The sequence below is a fragment of the Pithys albifrons genome, chromosome 8 (assembly GCF_047495875.1).
Source record: "Pithys albifrons albifrons isolate INPA30051 chromosome 8, PitAlb_v1, whole genome shotgun sequence".
Lineage (NCBI taxonomy): Eukaryota > Metazoa > Chordata > Aves > Passeriformes > Thamnophilidae > Pithys > Pithys albifrons.
Genome location: NC_092465.1, coordinates 20,770,091 through 20,790,266, shown reverse-complemented (window position 1 = coordinate 20,790,266; position 20,176 = coordinate 20,770,091). Strand labels below are relative to the sequence as shown.

The following is a 20,176-nucleotide window of genomic DNA, read 5'->3' as shown; positions in this document are numbered from 1 at the left end:
TAAGCAGGGAGGAGGTCTCTGGGTTCTGAGATGTTTCCCGCCACCCCCAAACTCACCTGGTTACTTCCAGCACAAGGTTGTTTCATGATGGAAGATTAATCAAGAGAAATCAAATACATGATCCCAACTCTGCTGAGCCCCCTGGTTAGAGAAATGGAAGGACAGACCCTGACAAGCAAGATCATCTAGGCCAAGTACATTAGGTAAGAAACTTCACTATAGAGGAAGGAAAAACACCAATCTCTTAGGGTTTTTTAGCTCTGCTCCAACCTGTAACTCTGAGTGCTCCTCTGACCTCAGTACCACACGTAGCTGTGACAGACATTGGTTAGTTACATTCAGCAGGAGAAGAAAAGGCATTTCATGAATTACATCTGTAAGAATAATGCAGGGATGTGCCTGCTTCTCTGACACTTCCCTTCAGCTCCAGGCCTGCCCAACCCCCACTGCTGCAGGTCACTCATTTGCAAAGTAAAAAATTGTGACAGCTTTGCCAACAGCATTTCTATTTTCAGTCCTAATTCAACAGGACACACAGGATACAAACAATCTTATATTCAAGGCTATATATAGCTTCCCCTTTGCAAAAAAAACAAAACTCTGGGCACTAAGGATATGTATGTAGGTTAACCAGGTCTCCTGCCTTGAACAGCATCCCATAATAAATAATAAGGATTTTACTGTTCATTCTGCTACAATCAGATATCAGGATGAAAGACTGCATTTATGACAAGGAACTCAATAATCACGTATTCAGTATAAATTCTGATGGTCAGAACACACTACATTATTGATCTGCCTTTTGGTAGCAAATGCTGTAAATTACTAATCCTCCCTAGCAATGAGACAAATACTGAAACACTGAAATGTCACCAGCACCTCTTTTCTTAATAAGTCTTTTCAGTTTAATATTCAATACAGCACATATCTGAAATTGTAAAATTAGATGTAGTAAATAGCTTTACCTCTCCTAAACCTTCAAAAATTACAGCAGGTTTCCCAGTTTCATTTGGGTAGAGTAAGCATAACAAATTAGTCTGGCTCATACACAGGGTTTAGAGAACAAACAATGGAAACTCTATGGAGTGGCAGCTTTTGCAGCTCTTAGCATGGGTCAGACAGTTGCTCTTGTTTGAACTCTTAGAATGTTACTCATGACAACAAAAATGGAACCAGAACAATTCCAGGGGCCTCTTAAAACCACCAAATAAATTTACTTATTTTATGATGAAATTGATGGATAGACTTCCATCAGGAACAGGTTTGCTCTATTTTTTTGGCCTGTCCTTGAAGACCCAGGAACACAAGGCACGTTCAGAACCTTTTGAAACTGAAACTTTTTATTAGAAACAGTATATTTTGCATTTGTACCAAATTTTCTCTCTTAGGTACCTATCCCACTTGGACACTACAGCATGCAGCTGATTTGAGGCAGACTTTTTACTACAACTGCTCTTGGAAAGTACAACATAATTGTATTCATTACATATGTCCATTCCTTTGTATAAAGATACATCTTTCATGCAATATTCCAAAGTGGCAGAGATCTTTTGTGAGGTACTAGAATTCAGTATTCCAAGTCCATCTGTAGAGAGATTCTGAGAGTCTACATCAATGAATAAAATGCAAAACTCTAAAGATTTGGTGGTACTCTTACACATCACAATCTGTATCTTTCTGACATTTGCAAACCCTTTTTTCTTCTTAGACACTGTGAAATTAATAAGTCATGTCAAATGTACATCATGTTCTTAGTGACAGGAACAGTAAAATGTTCTTCATGTAATATGAACAGAAAGTCACAAAACAATTGCCAGATTGTGAAAAAACTTTGCATTCATAGAAGTTAAAGGACCACTTAAAACCTGTATAATCTAGATGATCTACTAATTGAACAAACCTGAATGTAGACTCATTAATATGAAATTCAGCTTGCAAAGCCATGTTTAAATTGATGTACAAAAAAGTGAGTTTATCAAGATGAAGAATTATATTTGTATTGTATTTGCAATGTCATTGCTATAACTTACATTTTGATGATAAATGTGACCATAAATCCTTAACTTCACATTTTGACTTTATTACTTCCTGAATTTCTTAATTCTTAAATTCCCTTCAGCTCAAGAATGACTAATTAATTCAAAGAATCATGATAGCTAATCATTGGTTAAATAAATTTAAAAGGAGAATGTCTGTCTCTGGAGATACCACTGCTCATTTTAATTAAAATTACCATTTTGTGATGTAATGTAAATAGAAGTCATTGTATTCTTCTGCTCCAAGAACATATTAACTCTTCCATTTACCCCTAAAGATCAGTCCATCTTTAAAGTGCCAAGAAAATTATTTGCAGCATGTAAGATAATTTTGTGAATAGTAATTATTATTCATTTTAATGTATTATTTTAGGAACCAATTCTGAAGCACTGTATGTCTAAAATGGCGGTGGACACAAATAGTTAAGCTGTGAGAGCTCTGCCATCTGTGCTGTAGCCATCAAACAAAAAGGGCTCCATAAACATTCACGGGAAATGAATAGAGTGAACCCTTCAAAACAGGTATTTTATTTCAACACAGAAATAAACATACAAAAATGATATTATTTTCAGAAGCCAATCCTCCAACAGCTGCTGTGGTGGTTTACATGGTCTTATAGAGATAGTAAACCCTGTTAGTACGTAGATAAACAGATAATTGATCATCTCTCACATTATGAGTTTAGGATGAGTTTCTCATGCACAGTCACAATGGTACAGATAAATACGTATACACAGAACTTTACTGACCTTTTAGAAGTATCTATGTGTTGCATGTATCTTAGCAGACACCAAAGACAAAATTAAGTCGCTGCCAGAGATGATAGTTGAAATTGTGTCTTGTCTCTATTTTTTTAAAACAAAATATCTAACTCAGATTTGCTAACTTCATTGTAAAAAATCTTTATGAGAACAACACATTACAGACTTCATCTCAAGTTAAGGTCAACAATGCTGGAAATAGAAACACAGATTCACTAAGCTAAAAGCTATCTTGACACTCTCTCCATTCAGATTTTGTCAACATGGCATCTGACTAAAATGCTGCAGCAAAATCGTTATCTCTTGGGGCAGTTTTACCACAGCTAAAAATACAGACTTCATTTCTGAAAAATATAAGATCACTATTTTAACTGCTTAAGGAGTTACCAACAACAGTAAGTTGAAACTTCCAGCTCAGGCATATCATAAATCCCTGTAATTTGTGAGAGAACACTTACAACAAAAGTGCCTCTTGAGACAGTGGAAGCCAAAGGGATGAGAATGTGAGGTGAAAAAGCTACAGTGACCAGGTTTGGCAATCTTGGCAAGCAGAACTGAAATCAAAAGTATGCTTGGCCAAAGCTGTATGCTTGGGTTTTGTCAGGACACAGGTCTGGCCCCACAACTTGAACTAGATAAGCTTGTTATGTAAATGCTGTTAGAGTCAGGAAGGAGGTAGATAATGAAATTATTCAAAAGCTAACCACTCATCACAAGGGTGACAGAGACATCAGGCAAGGTCCTAACATATGGATAAAAGGCAGTATGGAATTTATACAATCACTGCTTTTAATTTATCATAGCTAAGCTGTCACAAGATGGGCATCAACAAATGCATAACTAATGCATATAAATGAGCCCATTATCAGTAATGGCTAAAAGGTTTGCAGTTGTATGATCCAATGTTTCATTATTTAAATTTTTCTGGAAAAACCACTAATGTAAATCCGAGCCTCCCTAAAAACACCTTGTAACCTTTATATCAACGACTTTACTAATATGTGCCCAAGAATCAAACTATGTCACAGAGAATTCCACTTCAGTATTCTCTTAAGGGCATCTATAATATATTTATTACAACAGCTGCATTTCTCCATGTTGAGAGACTGCATGAATATATTTCCTTACTTCATTGTGTGCATTACTGTAAACATGAAAAGCAAGATTTGAGAACCTGCAAAAGTTGTTGGTGAGGAAGTAATCAAGCAAAAGTAAAGAATAATCTGTGTGATTAAAAATATACAATTTGAAGATATCAGCCCCCCAAAAGACTAGATAAAAAATTAGTTTAGCCATAAAGTATTGTTTGATGAACAGTGCATGGTGAACTCAAGGACTGAAAAAATGTTAAGTTACATTAAACTGAGTTTTTGTATTGTTCTCAAGCTCAGTGGTGACTTCTAAAAGGGAAGACACTAAGAAAGAAAAACTTACATAACAATCTGATGTTTAATGCACAACATTTCTGAGACAGGATATAATCTTATTTATCAGGTGCAGTGATCTTTCCAAAGCACAAATGGAATAAAACCCACCAGTGCTAAAGTCCCTGAGAATACAGACTATGATCTTTAAGTACAATAAACTCAATGGTTTTCTGTAATAGAACGAAATTCATCCACCACCTGGTGACCTTGTAATTAAACACTGAATCTGCCATAGATCACAATGTACACTGCTTTGTAAACAAGGACATGCATTATGAATAACCAGAACTTGAGTCAATCTGCTCTAGAGGAATTTCATTCTACTACCTACATTGGAAGAGATTCTGAGTTACATTGCAGCTCTAATAGTAATGGCCTTCCTTTGCAGACAAAACATACTGTAGCTCACCTTCCTGCCTGGTTAAAGATCAGCATAGTAAATACCAATAATTTTCAGGGATTAGTAAAAAATTTGCATTAGTCTTTCTATTTTTAACCTCTCCTAAAATGAAAAGACAGTACTACACAACTAGCTGAAAAATGTATCAGGCAGGGATATTGTACTCTACAAGTAACTACATATATCAAGGAATGGAACAGATTCAAAATGCAGATGTGCATATTTTCAAACCTATCTTGAAAAGTCAGTACTGAGGAGCAGTGCTCAAATATATGGTCACTTATCAGTGTAAACTTCCCAAGGTTTCATAAACTATTCTGCACATTACACAGTTTGGGCTGTAATAGGTCCCAATGAAATACCGAAGAACACTAAAGATCACTCATATAAGTTGCTGTAAGATTTTTAAATATAATGCTAGCAACTACTAAATTTTGATTTCCTAGTTTCACTGTAATAAGAAAGAAGTAAAGCAAAAGCGTATTTGCGTTTGGTGACAGCTGCACCATTATGCTCTTGGTACAACTGGTGCTCAATTACATACATTGGGTATACAATGTACTAAAGATTAGTAAAGTAGAAAAAAGGCAATTATGTTCTTTCTTATCTTCCAAGTTCTTATTTTAAATTGACCAGTAGTCTTATCACTAATTCTTCTTTCTCCTTGATGCAAACTTTCACTGCAAAACTATCAAGGAAATCAGGTATTTTTATAAACTGGTTCTAAGTCCATCAAAATCAAGAACTAAATCAACTAAGGAGTTCAGAGAAGCTGTGAAGAAAGTACATAAGAAGCCCACATTTGGTTCTGTAGCTTTCAAAAAGTGAAGCATGGTCTAGAGTCTATGAAAAGAAAACTGAAGTCAAAAACCTTCAAAAGCAGCAACTCCATAAACAAATTCAGTTTTCAGATTGGCACACATAGATCTTGCTGAATGGGCTGTTTTCTATAAGAAAATAAAACTCACTGTGAAATGAAATGGTTGAATCCTCTGCACCATTTTTCAGGATGTAGCAAAGTAGGAGGAGGATTTCTGAAAAACAAAGTTTTGGGGTGTAAAATGTTAACGTTTACTGGAATTAACTCACAGATAATCATCAAAGATGATACTCGTTTTCACAGAAAATAATGATTAAGAAAGTAGTACTCAAATTTTGTCAGATGCCTGTCGGGTTTTCCTTGCCTTTGCTTATTCACTGACAGCTCTCTTTTCATGTCCTTCTCCTTTTATGTCAGTACCTTTGAAGTTAGCAGTCAGTATAGCTCAGTGTACTTCCCAGCATTTCCCTTTGAATTCAGCCCAATTGAAAATGCAGTATTAACCTGGCCATCACACCACTTTAGCCCTTCATCCCAGGTCACTGGTTCTGCTCAAAACTTTTCAAGTATGGATATCATACAAACTACAAACTGTCGACCATCTGTAGGATTTACGGTCTGGGTTTCAATCTATATTGTTTGGCTGACACTGTAAACTCTAAAATTGTAAAAATAGATGTTATTTTTAAACTGACATTTAGCAGACAGTATTTTTACATTACATAGCAAGATGGCTTTTCTAAAAGTAATTTTTTTAACTCTGACGAGCTCCACATTTGCTGGCATATAATTCCTTTCCTTCCTAACTGTCACTGTTACAGTTTGATTACATAAACATACAAAGCAAGACCTATAGGTCACATTAAGTGAACCAAATTTTAAGAGACTCAAATTTAAGTGGACCAACTTAGAGCAGGAATTGTTCATAAAAATCACTGTAATATACTATGTTACCCTCCAGAGGTTTCCTCTGCAACTTAAAATTTACTAAATACTGAAGCCTCATTCGACTTCTTAAGATCACACTTGTGTTTTATGAAACTTCATGATTTATCTTTTGCTGCATTTGAGAGTCACGTGTTACTGAACTAGCAGAAAAAAAAATCACAATATGACTTTTTCTACAACAGAAACACACAATATTATTCTGGATTGTGTCATGGATCAACTCATTTATAGCATGGTCACATTCCAGAGCATAACACAGCTTGGAAACATCTCACAAAACAAAAAGGCAAACGGCATAAACAACATAAATTAGTGCTGAATTTGCTCAATAGTCAGGAATTTTTCATGCATATTCATTCAATGAGTAATTCCATTTAACAACTACTCTAAAAATACAAGCAAAATTATGTGAAAAAAATTGCAACGTAGCAAGATGACTGTTACTTTACTCTCTTGCTACAGAACACAAAGGGAATATAATTTCCTTCACGAAGTGAAAAAATTCAGAATGTTTGAGGTGGGTATGACTTATCAAATTCATCATCAGGGGAAAAAATTATGATTGGTTATTTTCAATGACAGTAAAGTTTCAGGGTTGCCTCCCCTTTACCAGGCTCATATGTTCATGCACATCACAGAACTTGATTTTTTACAAGCATAAAAAGAGAAATCAGAAAAAGAAACTATTTCTATATATACTTCCAGGGGGGGAAAAATCTGTATCAAAGAAAGACAGACTTTAAAAACATCTTTCTCTATGATGACAGTGATTATTAGTCTACACATTTCACATACATGACCTCTACAAACAGCTTTAAGGAACAGCCAGCTGGGGTTAGTACATGTTATTAGTCTTTATGCTGCAGGAATGGTACTCTGACATTTTGGATTCTCATAAGAACAACTTTTCTTGTACTGAGAAGTACAGTGTATTTCTTTCTAGAGTGATACTGCCACTGTCTGCTGCATATTTACTGTGAAGTTTTGAATTTCACTGCAAAGTAAATTGCTTTTCAAAAGCTACTATTGTTCATGAAATATGCAGTTTTGTCTTCTGTGCACACTGTTCTCAAAGTCTTTCCACGGTGGTAACAATGGTGCTTACAAAAAGTGTACGGTTTGGTGGCTTTGTTAACAATCTCACAAGGAACATTCTGAAAAAAAAGACAGAGATACTTTACATTTGTTGCAGATGTTATAATGGAAACAGGTGGGATTTCATGATGGAAGAACAGATCAGCAGAGTAGATGTCATTCAGGAAAGACAATTAGTCAGACGCTAAACCACAGAGAAACAACACTTGCCTGACCACTTCAGCTCAAGGATCAAACTAGGGCCAATTGTGCTGGAAGACTACATTAATTCCAACACACAGAGTTCTGTGGCTTTTGTGTACTTGCACCAGCCAACGTCACTGCATTTTGCCAACACCCGACTGTTTCTGCAGCACTCAAAAACATTCACAGAAAAACTGAAAAGCAGCCTCTTGTTAACTTGCTGACATAACAATCTACTTTCTTTCATATAAAATTAGAACACACTGCAACCTTTCAATCATCCTTGCTACGTGTATAAGAAGATGAAGGACAATACAGTTTTATTTTCTAAGTGGTGGAAATTGTGCAAAGTATCTAGATAGGACTCTTACTGGAAAAGGCAGTCCTAATTGGGCTTGTCTTTTGAAAATGTCCTCTTTTGATGCAAGATGAGTAATCAACCATGTATTTCCTAACTTTATGTCTTTTTTTCCTTTAGTTCTTTCTATAATTCATAATTAGTCACAGAACTACATGCTCTATTTCCTTAGGCAGATGCATTGCCCTTGTGAGGAGTTTTTCTATAATCGTGTTCAATGGTCATACTGATGCTGTTTTTCACTGGGAGTTTTGCTTCAGTAAGAAATGCAGGTTTGAGACTGTACAAGACATCCCATACAGGAGAACAATGTTCCTTAGAAGATGAAGATATTAGCAAGCTTATCAGGCAAGAACTGCTGCCGAACCCTCATTGATATACACACAGTTGTAGGCTGGAAATACTTTAATCTGTAGAGCTTTATGTGTTTCCTGTCATTCAACCTGCCTCCAAAGTCACAGCTGGTGAAACAAAATTGGTCATTTTACCACAGTAAGGCCAATGATGCAGTTCAGTGAGCACCACTCATCCTTTATGTTAAGCTGTGAGCCTAATAACAGATTATAGATAACAGATGTTTGTTGGCAATGAGAAAACAAATATTTTCATTTATGACAAACTCTAAAAAATTTAAAACACATCTACTATTTTTTAAACAATTTCAGTAAACATTGTCATACATTTTATCAACAGAAAACAAGGCAGTGCCTGCAATGACTAAATTGCAACTGATCAATGTACTGCATTGTTTCTAATGAGAAGTTAAGGGGGGCACACGCAGCACCTGTCACCACGAACAGGCTCTGGCAATCACCAACAGACAAGCATGTTGTGAACTATTTTTCTAGCAGACTGAAGAGACAACACTGACAGTTTCCTAGGTCTATACACAGTTTTTACATGAAATTAAACTATTGATGCATATTTCACAACACTAAGTGAAACAACCATAGAAAAAGCACAAATTCAACCATGAATAATGAGATTTCCTTACAAAAGGTTACAGAAAAAAATATTTTTACTAAAATACATTAATAATTGACGCTAATTAATACATGATATATTCTCATACAAGTTTAAAGTCCTGCTACTCCAGAGCATCCCCATCTTGGGTAATCCTCCAAAAATAACCAGGTAATTCTCAACAGGGCTCAGTAGATTTCCTGTTACGCTCTGTTATGGCCCATTCAAATTAATAAGAGGTTTTCACTGATCTGAATGAAAAATTCAGACCCTGAACACTCTCCTATTCACCTGTCCCCTACTGAAGTTCACTGAAGTTTGACAGACTTCCAGTAACACATTTCACCAAAGTCTACTCAGCAGAAAGCAGTGTACTGTATTTAGCTCTGTGAGGTTAAAACAGAAACTGTAGAGTTTCAGTGCTTGCAGGGGTGAGAATCATTAGAAAAACCCTCCATGTATATGGAGGCAGGCCTTTAAAGTTGCTTTTTCAGTCTGTGGAAATGTGCCACCAAGCTGAATCTTACTACATGGTTGGGAACCATAGCAGCAACTGCCTCATGAGACCAGAAGATCAGGAAAAAATGCAGGATTTACAACAAAAATCTAATCAACACCAGAAGCATGGGATCAGGGCAAAATGGCTCCAGGTCTAAAGCAACTGTCTGTCCATTGAGTTGATCTAGGTGACTCCAAAGGCAACTGAACATCCTGTCCTCAAAATGCCCAGAGCTGTGTAAGTCTTGACTGTACTGAGCACCAATTTCCTTTAAGTCTTCTTAAGCAGATCTGTAAGCATGGCATTCCCACGCCTACCCAGGCAACACATCATAAATCGCACCTTGACACTGTACATACCAAATCACAGCAAATGAGACAGCTGGAAAAGGCAGTAGCTACTCACATCACCCTTAAGCTTCTCAGGACTCAGCACAGTTACATAAGCCTTTCTTGGGTAAGACAACAAACACAAATGCTAAATCATAGTATTTAAAGTATATCAAATCACAGAACACTGAGTTGGAAGGGACCCACAACAATCATCGAGTCCAACTCCTGGCCCTGGATGGGACTATCCATGAGAGTCACATCATGTGTCTGGAAACACATGTTCCCTGAGCACTAGCTCCTGAGCAGCCTGAAGTCTGCTCTTCTCATGTCATGTTGAGGTTTTGCTGGCACTTGTCCTCCTGTCAACAGAGATTTTAAACTCAATCTTTTTGTGGTCACTGTGGCCAAGATGGCCACCAATTTCCACTTCGCTCACAAGATCTGCACTGTTGACAAGCAGCAGATCAAGGAGAGCATCGTTCCAAACTGGCTCCCTTACGACCTGTTCCATAAAGCTGTCATCCAGTTTTTTACAAATCTGGTCCAGTTTGTACCAGCTGTGGGATGCTCCCAGTTAATTTCTGGCAAGTTGAAGTCTCCCATAAGGACAAGGGCAGTTTATTTCAGCTCTTTGTTCCTCATCAGTGTAGAAGTATTTCAGGTGTGGTACGCTGTAGCCAACACCTCCTGAAGTAGACTGAGGGATCCCATTAGTGCTCATTTCCTCAAGTTCTGGCACACTATCCCGTTGCTCATCACTGTTGACACTGTTGCTCATCACTGTTGAGCCTGGTATTTTTCCCTTCCCCCTTCCAAGCCAGTTTGAAGCTCTATTAAGGAGCCCTGCTAGCTCATGTGCACTAGAACTCCTTTTTTTCCCCTCTGAGATAGGTGCATCCCATCACGTGTCAGCAGACCAGGTGTTGAATAGATCATCTCAAAAACATCAAAATTTTTCCATTTTCATCAACCTCAGTCACACATTGGCCTGATGGATCTGTCCATTCATAGTAATATTATTCCTTGTTACCAGAAGAACTGAAGAAATCACTATCTGTGCTCTTGATCCTTCAGCCAATTGTCCCAGGGCCCCGAAATCTGTTTTGATTGCTCTCAGACTTCTCTTTGTTATTTCATCACTTCCAGTTTGAACAACCAATACCAGACAGCAATCAGAGGGCCTTACTAAAGTGGAGAGGTTTCCAGTAATGTCCCTTACCCAAGCTGCCAGGGAACACTTGGTAAAATGACCTTTATTCTGTGAGAATGAAAGGTACAGTATGTCCTAGGAAAAGATTCAAGGGAGGGGGAAAGGAGGAGTATGCTCCTGACAAATTTGCTCTCCAGACACCTTTTGGCTAACAACTAATTCACTTCTAAGTAGTTTCTCCTTTTCTACTCTCCCCCTCCCTTTCCTCTGAGGACTATTTTTCTTGTGTAAATATCTAGTTCAAAACTGTTAACATACAACTTCAACTTATTTTCTTCTAGAATATCAAAGGCATATATCTATTAAAAAGTGTAAGTGCCTTAATTCTAACACGGTTATGCTGCTTTAAACCAAGATTAAAAACCTACTGAGGGAGAAGAATTGGTAAGAGTAAGCAGAACAGAAGACATTACTGACTCATTGCTGAAACAAAAATATTCTTGCTTAAGGATTTTACTATCTTTTAATTACAGAAATGGAGTTATCTGATATTTCCCTCTTCACTGGAATGGATACTCTTTCTTTTCCATAGGCTATACACAGTTACAGAAGTCTGGACTGAATCCAACAGCATATAATAAATTTTTATTGAGTTGAAAGTTAAACAGACTGCAAGATTCTAATTACTTGAAAAGGTCAAGGTTAGTAATCCACTCAGTTTTGGGGGTTTTTAGTAATACAGCCTCTTGATCTAGCAAAAACCAATCTGGATCTCTGTTTTCACTTTTTCTCAGAAGAAAATGATGGCTACATACTGTGTAACACATAAATACACATCTGCCTGGTTTTGCTTGTGTTTTTACGTGACTTTATTTTGCTGTCACTAACTAAGTGACTTCACAGATTAACAATGAAATAGGGCTCAGCTGCAAAACAAATGCACCCCCCACAAGTGAACAAAATACCAACTAGCTCTTCAAAACACACTCAAAATTCGTTCATAAGTCTCCTGCTTATAATATTTCATGAGGCAGCAAAACAACGAGCAAAAATAAATGGTAAAAGGTAGTCAGTTCCAGAATTATGCACAAATCTCCTTTTGATTTTGAAGATTGAGTTTATGCATTGCCAAAAGAAAAGTGCTTCAGGAAGACTATAAAGAGGCTGTCAAAAGAAACCTTCTAAGAAACCTCCATCACATGAGCAATCTGTGATTCAAAATGGTATATATCTGATAAATTAAAAGCCACCTTCCAAGTAATGAGAAAGGACAGAAATAATGTGTTAACCACATTAAATTTTCTTGAAGGTCAAATAACAACCTTCAGAAAATGCATTAAAATAAACCTCAGTTATATAAATTTTTAGTTCATACAAACAGAAAGAACATGAATGAAAAAGTATAGCAAAGTGTTCTGCTTGGGAACATCTGGATTATCTTTGACTTTTTCCCTTGAAGACTGCAACTCACGGGCGACTGGTTTCAGTCAGATTTGACAGCTGCAAGGTTTCATTTGCCTTTTTCAGAACCTGAGAAGGGATCATTTATTTCTGTCATTTACTCTTCAGTTTTCAGTTTCAGTTTCTGGCTTTACTGAGACAGAAACAAATGTTTATTTCAGAAATATTTTGGTATGGAGGTGAAAACATACAGCTTTGCATTGCAGTGGTCAAGTTTCAAGACAAAAATTTAGCATAATTGACTTATAATTATGCTTTGTTATTTCATTTATTCACTGAAGTTTCAGAGAGCTAAAGAGGCACTAGCAAATTAACAGCAATTGAAGCAGGGGAAGCAATACTGAAGATTTTTATTTATAACCAGTCCACATCTTGAGTGGAATGTAGTATTTTTCTTTTCTTCTAAAATCACTGCCCTGTGAATTTGCAAAGCAGGAGAATAGCAGTTGCTGAAGAAATAAAAATGGGAGAGCAATACTTCCGTGCCTGACTGAAATACATAGTGTGGTGTCTAGACACTACATGTCTGTAGCTGGAATATACTGCTATTACACAGCATATTTGTAGAAATATATGGGAAAGTAAAATATCTCGCAGATAAAATTTTTAAGGGCAAGTCCTGAATGCCACATGTTTCAGACTCGCCCTGTACATCAGCCAGTTTGAGAGGCCTGAGTAGCTCACCTGCCTGAGGCACTGCCCAGTGAAGCATTCCCACTTTGGAAAGGAAAACGTTGGCTCCAGGAAAGCTTAGAGGGATGCTACAAACTGTTTCTTTTAAGAAGCTTAGGAAGATTGCCAAGAGAAGGACTAGACAATTTTGAGTCTGCCATGGAACATGGCACACAGTTCTGTGCTCCTGCTGAGACCTCCCCCTGCCCAGGGCAGCAAAGCAGAGAACAGGCCCCGTCATGCCCCAGCCCCTCTGCCATCAGGCTTCACATTACCCTGAACACAAGGGAACACAGGGGACCTGTGGTTTTTGAACTTGCTAGCACATGCTTTTGGGGGCTCTCTTTCCACCAAGAAAAACATGGTTTTACTACACTGCTCCCATGAAAAGGGGTACTTGCTTCACAGAACCATAGAAGGGGTTTTGCCACTTTTGCTTCTTTAATTGCTTTGTCTAATTTAGCTCTTATTTTCAGAGAGGAAGACACCTACTTCTCCTTCCAATTCACAGAGTGGAGCATTTTCTTGTTGAGGTTCTACAAATAAACCTAACAGTTACTACATAAAAGAAGTTTATGACCAGATGATTGATATGGCTGGAACTGAACATGCAATTCAATCATTACACTTGGCAAAAGGAAGCACTTAATCCTGCATTTTCAAAAGGAAACAAGGATTACAACTTCTTTGTACTTTATGACTCAGACCTTACTCTTTTCAGTTTAGCATTGTATGAATTGATATTATTCTGATAGCCCTGTCAGTCTAGCTCAGAAATGAACTTAGAGAGGGAATACATTAGTCCATGCTGGCATATTTCCAATGGACCATTAGGAGGATCATTCTAAATATTCTGAAGTAATAGACTGAATAAATGCTGAAGTGTAAAGAAATGTACAAGATGTGTAAGAGTACCATTTTTTAAAAAAGGCAATATGCCTTCTGAGCAAGAGAACAGTATATGCAATCAAATTTATTTGTTCCTTCTCCTACCCCATCCACTAAGCTTTATTCTAAAGTACTTTAATTTTTGTCTGCTTCTAAAAATACTCCTGCATGGCTTATGAATTCCTGTAGATTACAACTGGAGTGAAGACTATAATAAACACAGTATGATAAACATGAAAAATTTATTCATTGCAAAAAAGTCCCATAACAGCAATTTAAATAAACCCTCTCTTATGAAGAAGTAAATCATAATAATATCAATAGGACTGTATCCAAATAAACCTGTAAAGACGCTAATTTAAAACTCATCTGTCTCTTGAAACAACTGGACAGGTTGTGGCAAATGCCCTGTGAGAAACACTGATTCACATAACTTAGGGAATCTAGCAAAGGATGAAGGTCATTAAATTTAAGGTAAGAACTGTTAATGGTGCACATAACATGTAGCAGAACAATTAGTGATGCAATGAGAGACAACAGAAAACCCCTACAAAAGCTGATATACTAAAACATCATGGAACACATAAAAATCAAGAGGGATCTTTATTTTTTTAATGCAAGATTTAACCAACACCTCATGCTGAATATTCCAGGGTAAGCTTTGAAAAGAAGCTTATAACTTACTAGCTTATATATATAGATATAAAACTTATTAACTGTCTCCTGGATAAGTTGACAGATCCAGAGGAAATGAAGAGTTGAACTAAGCAATGGCAAATAACAGATAGAAGAAGGAAGTGTTCTGAAGGTAGGAAGCAACATCTTGGCAAAAGGGGAGACAAGGCAATGCCAAAATTCAGAAAAACACCAAAGGAGTAACAAAGTGAGAAGAGCAAAAAGTAAAAACAAGAGACAAAAGGGATGATGAAGACAAGCAAACAAAAATCCCCAAAGGCAAAACCAGGATAGAGAAGTAAAAATACATTTACAATAAAAATAGCATATGGAAAACAATTCTTCCTTCCTTCCTAAATTTCCTCTCAGTAATTAATTATGAGGAACTGAGGTGATTATATACTTGTTGACATGACATGAACACTCAATTTTAAATAACACATAGAATGGCTAAACATAGAAGAAAATTACACTTTCATCAAGTAACATCTTTATTTTTGTTCTACTATGAGATGTTTTCTGTTCTTTTTGTGTCCCTAGACAGTTCAGGCAGATGCTGCCTCTAAAAGTCTGACGTGTTTGCAGGCTGGCAACAGATCATAGATCATCAACTTGCCCAGGGAATCTATCTTTCTGTAATTCTGAACATCTTTACCCAGCACTTGTACTAATATGTGAACAGTCTGATAAGAGGGAATCTGATGTATTATGAAAGAAGAAGCCTAGAAATTACATTTTGTCTAATTTAACCAAACTAAACTGCATAAAGTCAAATCACTTTAGTCAGCCAGGTAGAAAGATGAAAGCTGTTACTACTGTTCTTTTCCTAATGTTCTCAGAGACAGTGGTGCTCGATGCCAAAGCAGATACCAACTCCCTCAAAAGGAGAAATGTAACTTTCCCCTGCCACTCCCCAAGCTACTGAAGAAAGGATTGCACAGAAAAAAAGTGAGCGCTCCCTTTCCAAGAGCAGATGAGTTGCTTCATCTGGTCTCACAGATGCATCTTTCAACTTTTTTTTGTAAATGCAGCTTTCATTTATTGGATCTCAACATTCATTTGCCAAGTAGATTACAATGCCAGTCTTAAATATCTTATACTCTTAGAGATAACCAGGGCTATGCTCAGCTTGCCTCTGACTTTCCTTTGGATATGCTACAAAAATACTGCCCAATACTTTCCCAATAAAATAAATATAGTTATCTCTAAAAATAATTACACCTGCCCTAGAAAATTCACTTAGTTTTGATCAGTTTTACCAGTTTCTTTTTCAGTCTCCAAACCTAGTTTTATATCTTTTGCATGCTTTCAATGCAAGTTTTCAAGGGTTACTAAAAACAGTGGACAAATTAGTCCACCAATTCTTAATTCAAACTGGGAAAGTAAGTAAATTATCCTGTTTGCTATTTGAATTCCTCCTTAAACACCTTTTCCCCCGCAGTAAAGACTAACACAGGCTGGACAGGACCTCAGAAGGTCTCTACTCCAACTTCCTGCTCAAAGCTCGGTCAGCTATGAATTTGTCTCAGGTTTCCCAAGAAACAGACATTTATTCAGGTCTTCACATTTCAAATTAATTTTCAGTGAATTTTAAGTAATGACTCTTAAGTCATCATGAAAGTCAGCATTTTGAAACACATCCTTTGAACATGCCCTTTGCTTTGTATCCCTGCATGTCCAGGACCACATTCAGCCCCATATAAATACTGAACCTTATCACAGAACCAACTTACAGACCATTTCACCACACCTTCATTATTTGCCACTGTCCTCCTCCTTTCTCCTGTTCTTCTCCATTCTCTGCATGCTGTTTCTGCAAACAGCACTACTGGAACCTTTGGGAACCAAGCATGGCAGTCATTTCATCTGACTATATTTCAGTTTGTTCACATGTAAAATGTGGTCTCTCTGCACATATTGCACAATCTTGTGTCTTGCCTGGAAGTTGTTCTTGGCCTCATGACAGTCATGAAATCTTGCACCTCCTGCAGGAACTCTTGAGAGAGAAGTTGCAATACAACAGAAATCTAAATGGCCTTTCATTATGGTAAAATAAATCCACTGAAATAATTATTACTCCCTGAATACTGTAGTTATAATGATTTATAACCAATGTCTACTCCAATAAGTATTTCTTAAAAAATTTTAGGAGTTCTAACTTATGTCTACATCTGTGATAGGAAAGAAATATAGGACAGTAATTGTTAATAGTAAATGTGCAGATATGTGGAATGCATTATTACTGCACTAATCATGAGTAATGATTAAATATACTGCATAAAATTTCAACATTAATCAAACTGATATCTGCAACAAGCAAATCAATACTCTTCAAAACACAGCTCCTTTCCACCAAATATGTTTGCAAATAGTGTGATTACTTGTTATTGCATATTTCTGGAAATTACTTCAGAGAGTAAAGCTTAAAGGTATTTGGTGACTTTTTATTAAAAAAATAAATAACATGCATCCATTATGACCCTAAGGATAATTACAACATTGCTAAAATGTGGCTAGTATCTAAAAAGTTCACTTTCTTTTTCTTCTGCTTCTATCAGTCAGTGAATGAATTCCTTTATAAATATGCACATCAATATCCTATTTCTCAGAAAAGCATCTGTTTTTCAATTACATCCCATGAAAGTTTCTGGTATCACAAAATGTACAAAGCACCTTATTCAGTCTACAACACCAAACTATGTGAAAGGGTTATCTGGTTTTCACGCAAAAATCTAATTTAATGTACTTGGCTCAATTCATTTTAAGTGATGTGGGCTACTGAACTCCAGCATTAACCATGAGCTGTAAAGTTTGTTGTGGAACCCCACAATGTTAATGGCTTGAAATGCAGTTTCACTTCTTCAGGACTGCATTCCAAACAAGAACAGAATTTCATTAGTTTTCTTCAAACATCAAGTTCTATCTTGTATCTCAAAGGCACAACTATAGCAAGTGGCCTGCACACCAACTGCCCTGCAATGTCGTAAGGCGAATACACAATAACTCAACAGAACACAAGCGTGTATTTGGCATGTGCAGCAATCTAGGGATAAAGACGTATGCAAAAAAAGGAAATGTTTGACAAAGTGAGACATCACAGGTAAAATATGAAAGTTTTATGAATGCAAATTTATGGCACTAACATAGCTTTCACCTGAGTTATGCTCCAGACTTCCAAAAAAGCAACTTTTTTGCAGTCTCCCCTTTTTTTTTCATGACTGATGAATAAGCTTTTTCATCATTTTATATAAAATACCTCTCTCTAAAATTTAATCACACAGAAAGAGAGACTTTTTTGTCTGAGTATCCTGTCTGTCAGCATTATGGCTCTGACACCACATAACTTTCCCATCATGAAGCAACTATAAAGGCAACTACAGGTTCTTCTACTATGCAACGAGCTTTTAATTGAAACATTGCCTTCACCAAAACCCACTGCAGAAAAACCCCACCCCTCTGGTTTAAGCATGAGGATGAATATCATGCTAGGCCATTCTTGACTTGCGTGACCACAAGGTGAGGGAGACTGACCAAGGACATCCCCTAATCAGGAAGTCTAAGGGCATCACACACCCCGTACAGTCCTCTGGCAGCACTAAATGCCAATCTCTTGTAAGCCTAGACTTCCATGCAGAGCAACTCTCAAGGAATGCAGATGTGGGAACAATATGTGACCTCAATTGTGTGTCCCACCCTCAAAAACAAGACAGTGAAATTTGCAGCCCCCATATGCAGTTGAAAGTCTTGGTATTTAGGGCCAGTAAAAGGAAATCAATGAGGAAATAGATTTTTCCATCCTTTCAGTATTTACAGAATTTAGCACAGTAACTAAGGCTTTATTTGCTTGCAGCTGTTTCAGAGAAAAATGAGAATAAACGGAAAAAAAAAAAAACAAAACACATGAGTTTACACAATTTAAATCCTGAAGGATCATTTGAAAAGGGAAGCAGAAAGCAATTTTATCAGACTGTACATAGTCTGCTTCATGCATAGTCACTTAATATAAGACCACGACATTCTTAAAATTTCAAGCAGGGAAACCTGCTCTGGTTACCTTGGTGATAAACTCAAGACAAAATTGCACATAATTGTTGCTGATGTCACTGCTGCCAATCGTTTCCAAGGTTACAGAGTACCTCAAATAATTGTGATGTTTCATTTCTAGACTGTATTGGAAGCCCATTTTCTGTTCTCAGTAAATTGTTTAGTGCTGCAGGTAATCTATCTAAACCTTATCTATTAAGGCATCAGTAGCCTCTCAGCAACCTCTGGTAACGATGTAGATTTATATGTTGAAAATGTAGCTTCCTAGTTCTTTACTGAGCAATTTGACTCTGAGATTATCTCAATTATTTTTGTCCTAAGAATCTATCTTCATAACAAAGTATATTAATCAATCATAGAAAAATATCTGAACACTAAATGTCTTACTGCAAAGTAATATTACATGTGAGCTATCTACCTGGAAAGAAGCTGTTCTCTGGGCTGAATGGTGGAAAATTGGCTGTTAACTATTTATAACTGACTGACTTTGTCACCATCTTCAAACTCATTTTAAATGCAGAGCACAAGTATTTTGCTGCACTAAAAGAAAAATCAGCCATACTGTATCTTCTCTGTTGCAACCTCCAGTTTACTGTGCACCATAGCGTGAATCTCCTTAAAAATCAGGACATATGTAAGGATTACTGTGCTACCCTGACAGTGTTACTGCCTAAGGAAAACTACAGACAATGCTGTTAACTACTGTACTTCGTTCAAGAAACAGGGAGCAGTTTTCAAAACACACCAAAACCAATGTACTTTTAGTCTACAATAATAAAAAACTTGGAGGTAAGCTCTGTCCCCTAAATCTAACTAAGCCACATTTCAAATCCTCAGTTCTGAAGGAAACGACAGTAGATGTCCCTCTACCAACTCTCCTCTCCGCTGGATGTGCCTTTCATCACATGAGTGCTCTCAGACTGCAGGGCTTGACCTTGTCAGCATGAAATTTTCCACTAGAGCAAAACAAAATGGCACTCACAGTATCTTAGCAGTCTGCTATTACTTATGCAATGGATTTTTGAAAAGTAATAATTTACTTTAGAAACTGGAAGAGTAAAACTGTTTATGTGCGTTTAATGCATGAAATGAACTGCATATGCAGTCACTAAAAATATCTGTCAGGTATCTCAGCTTCTACCTAGAGTTCAGAGGCAGTTAGAGTGCAGCACAGAATGTAACACAGCATATCAGAAGTGATTCTTTTTTATTTGCTTAGAAGATGGTTGAGGGCCGAGCATGTTTGTTTTCATGGTTATTGATTGGAGTTTCCCAATGAATTCTGTTCAGCTGCACACATTTTAGTTTCTCTATGTGTAATTTCCCTGAACCTTTTAGCAACAACTATACTGGCAGGAATGTTTGCTGAAACAGTCTGTTTTAAATAAGCACCAAAGAATACCCTTCTATTCATAAGAAAGAAACTTGGAGGAGAGACTCTTAACAAATTAAATCCCAGAGAC

At 36.9% G+C, this 20,176-nt stretch overlaps 1 protein-coding gene across 1 annotated transcript in view; it reads right to left on the bottom strand.

Moving 5' to 3' along the window:
• The window catches only part of MYO3B (myosin IIIB), a 184,252-nt gene that overhangs the window by 121,222 nt on the left and 42,854 nt on the right, over nucleotides 1–20,176 (bottom strand). Inside the window, exon 8 of the mRNA XM_071562075.1 lies at nucleotides 5,594–5,659. Coding sequence (XP_071418176.1) covers nucleotides 5,594–5,659 — 66 coding nt within the window. The remainder of the gene's footprint in view (nucleotides 1–5,593; nucleotides 5,660–20,176) is intronic.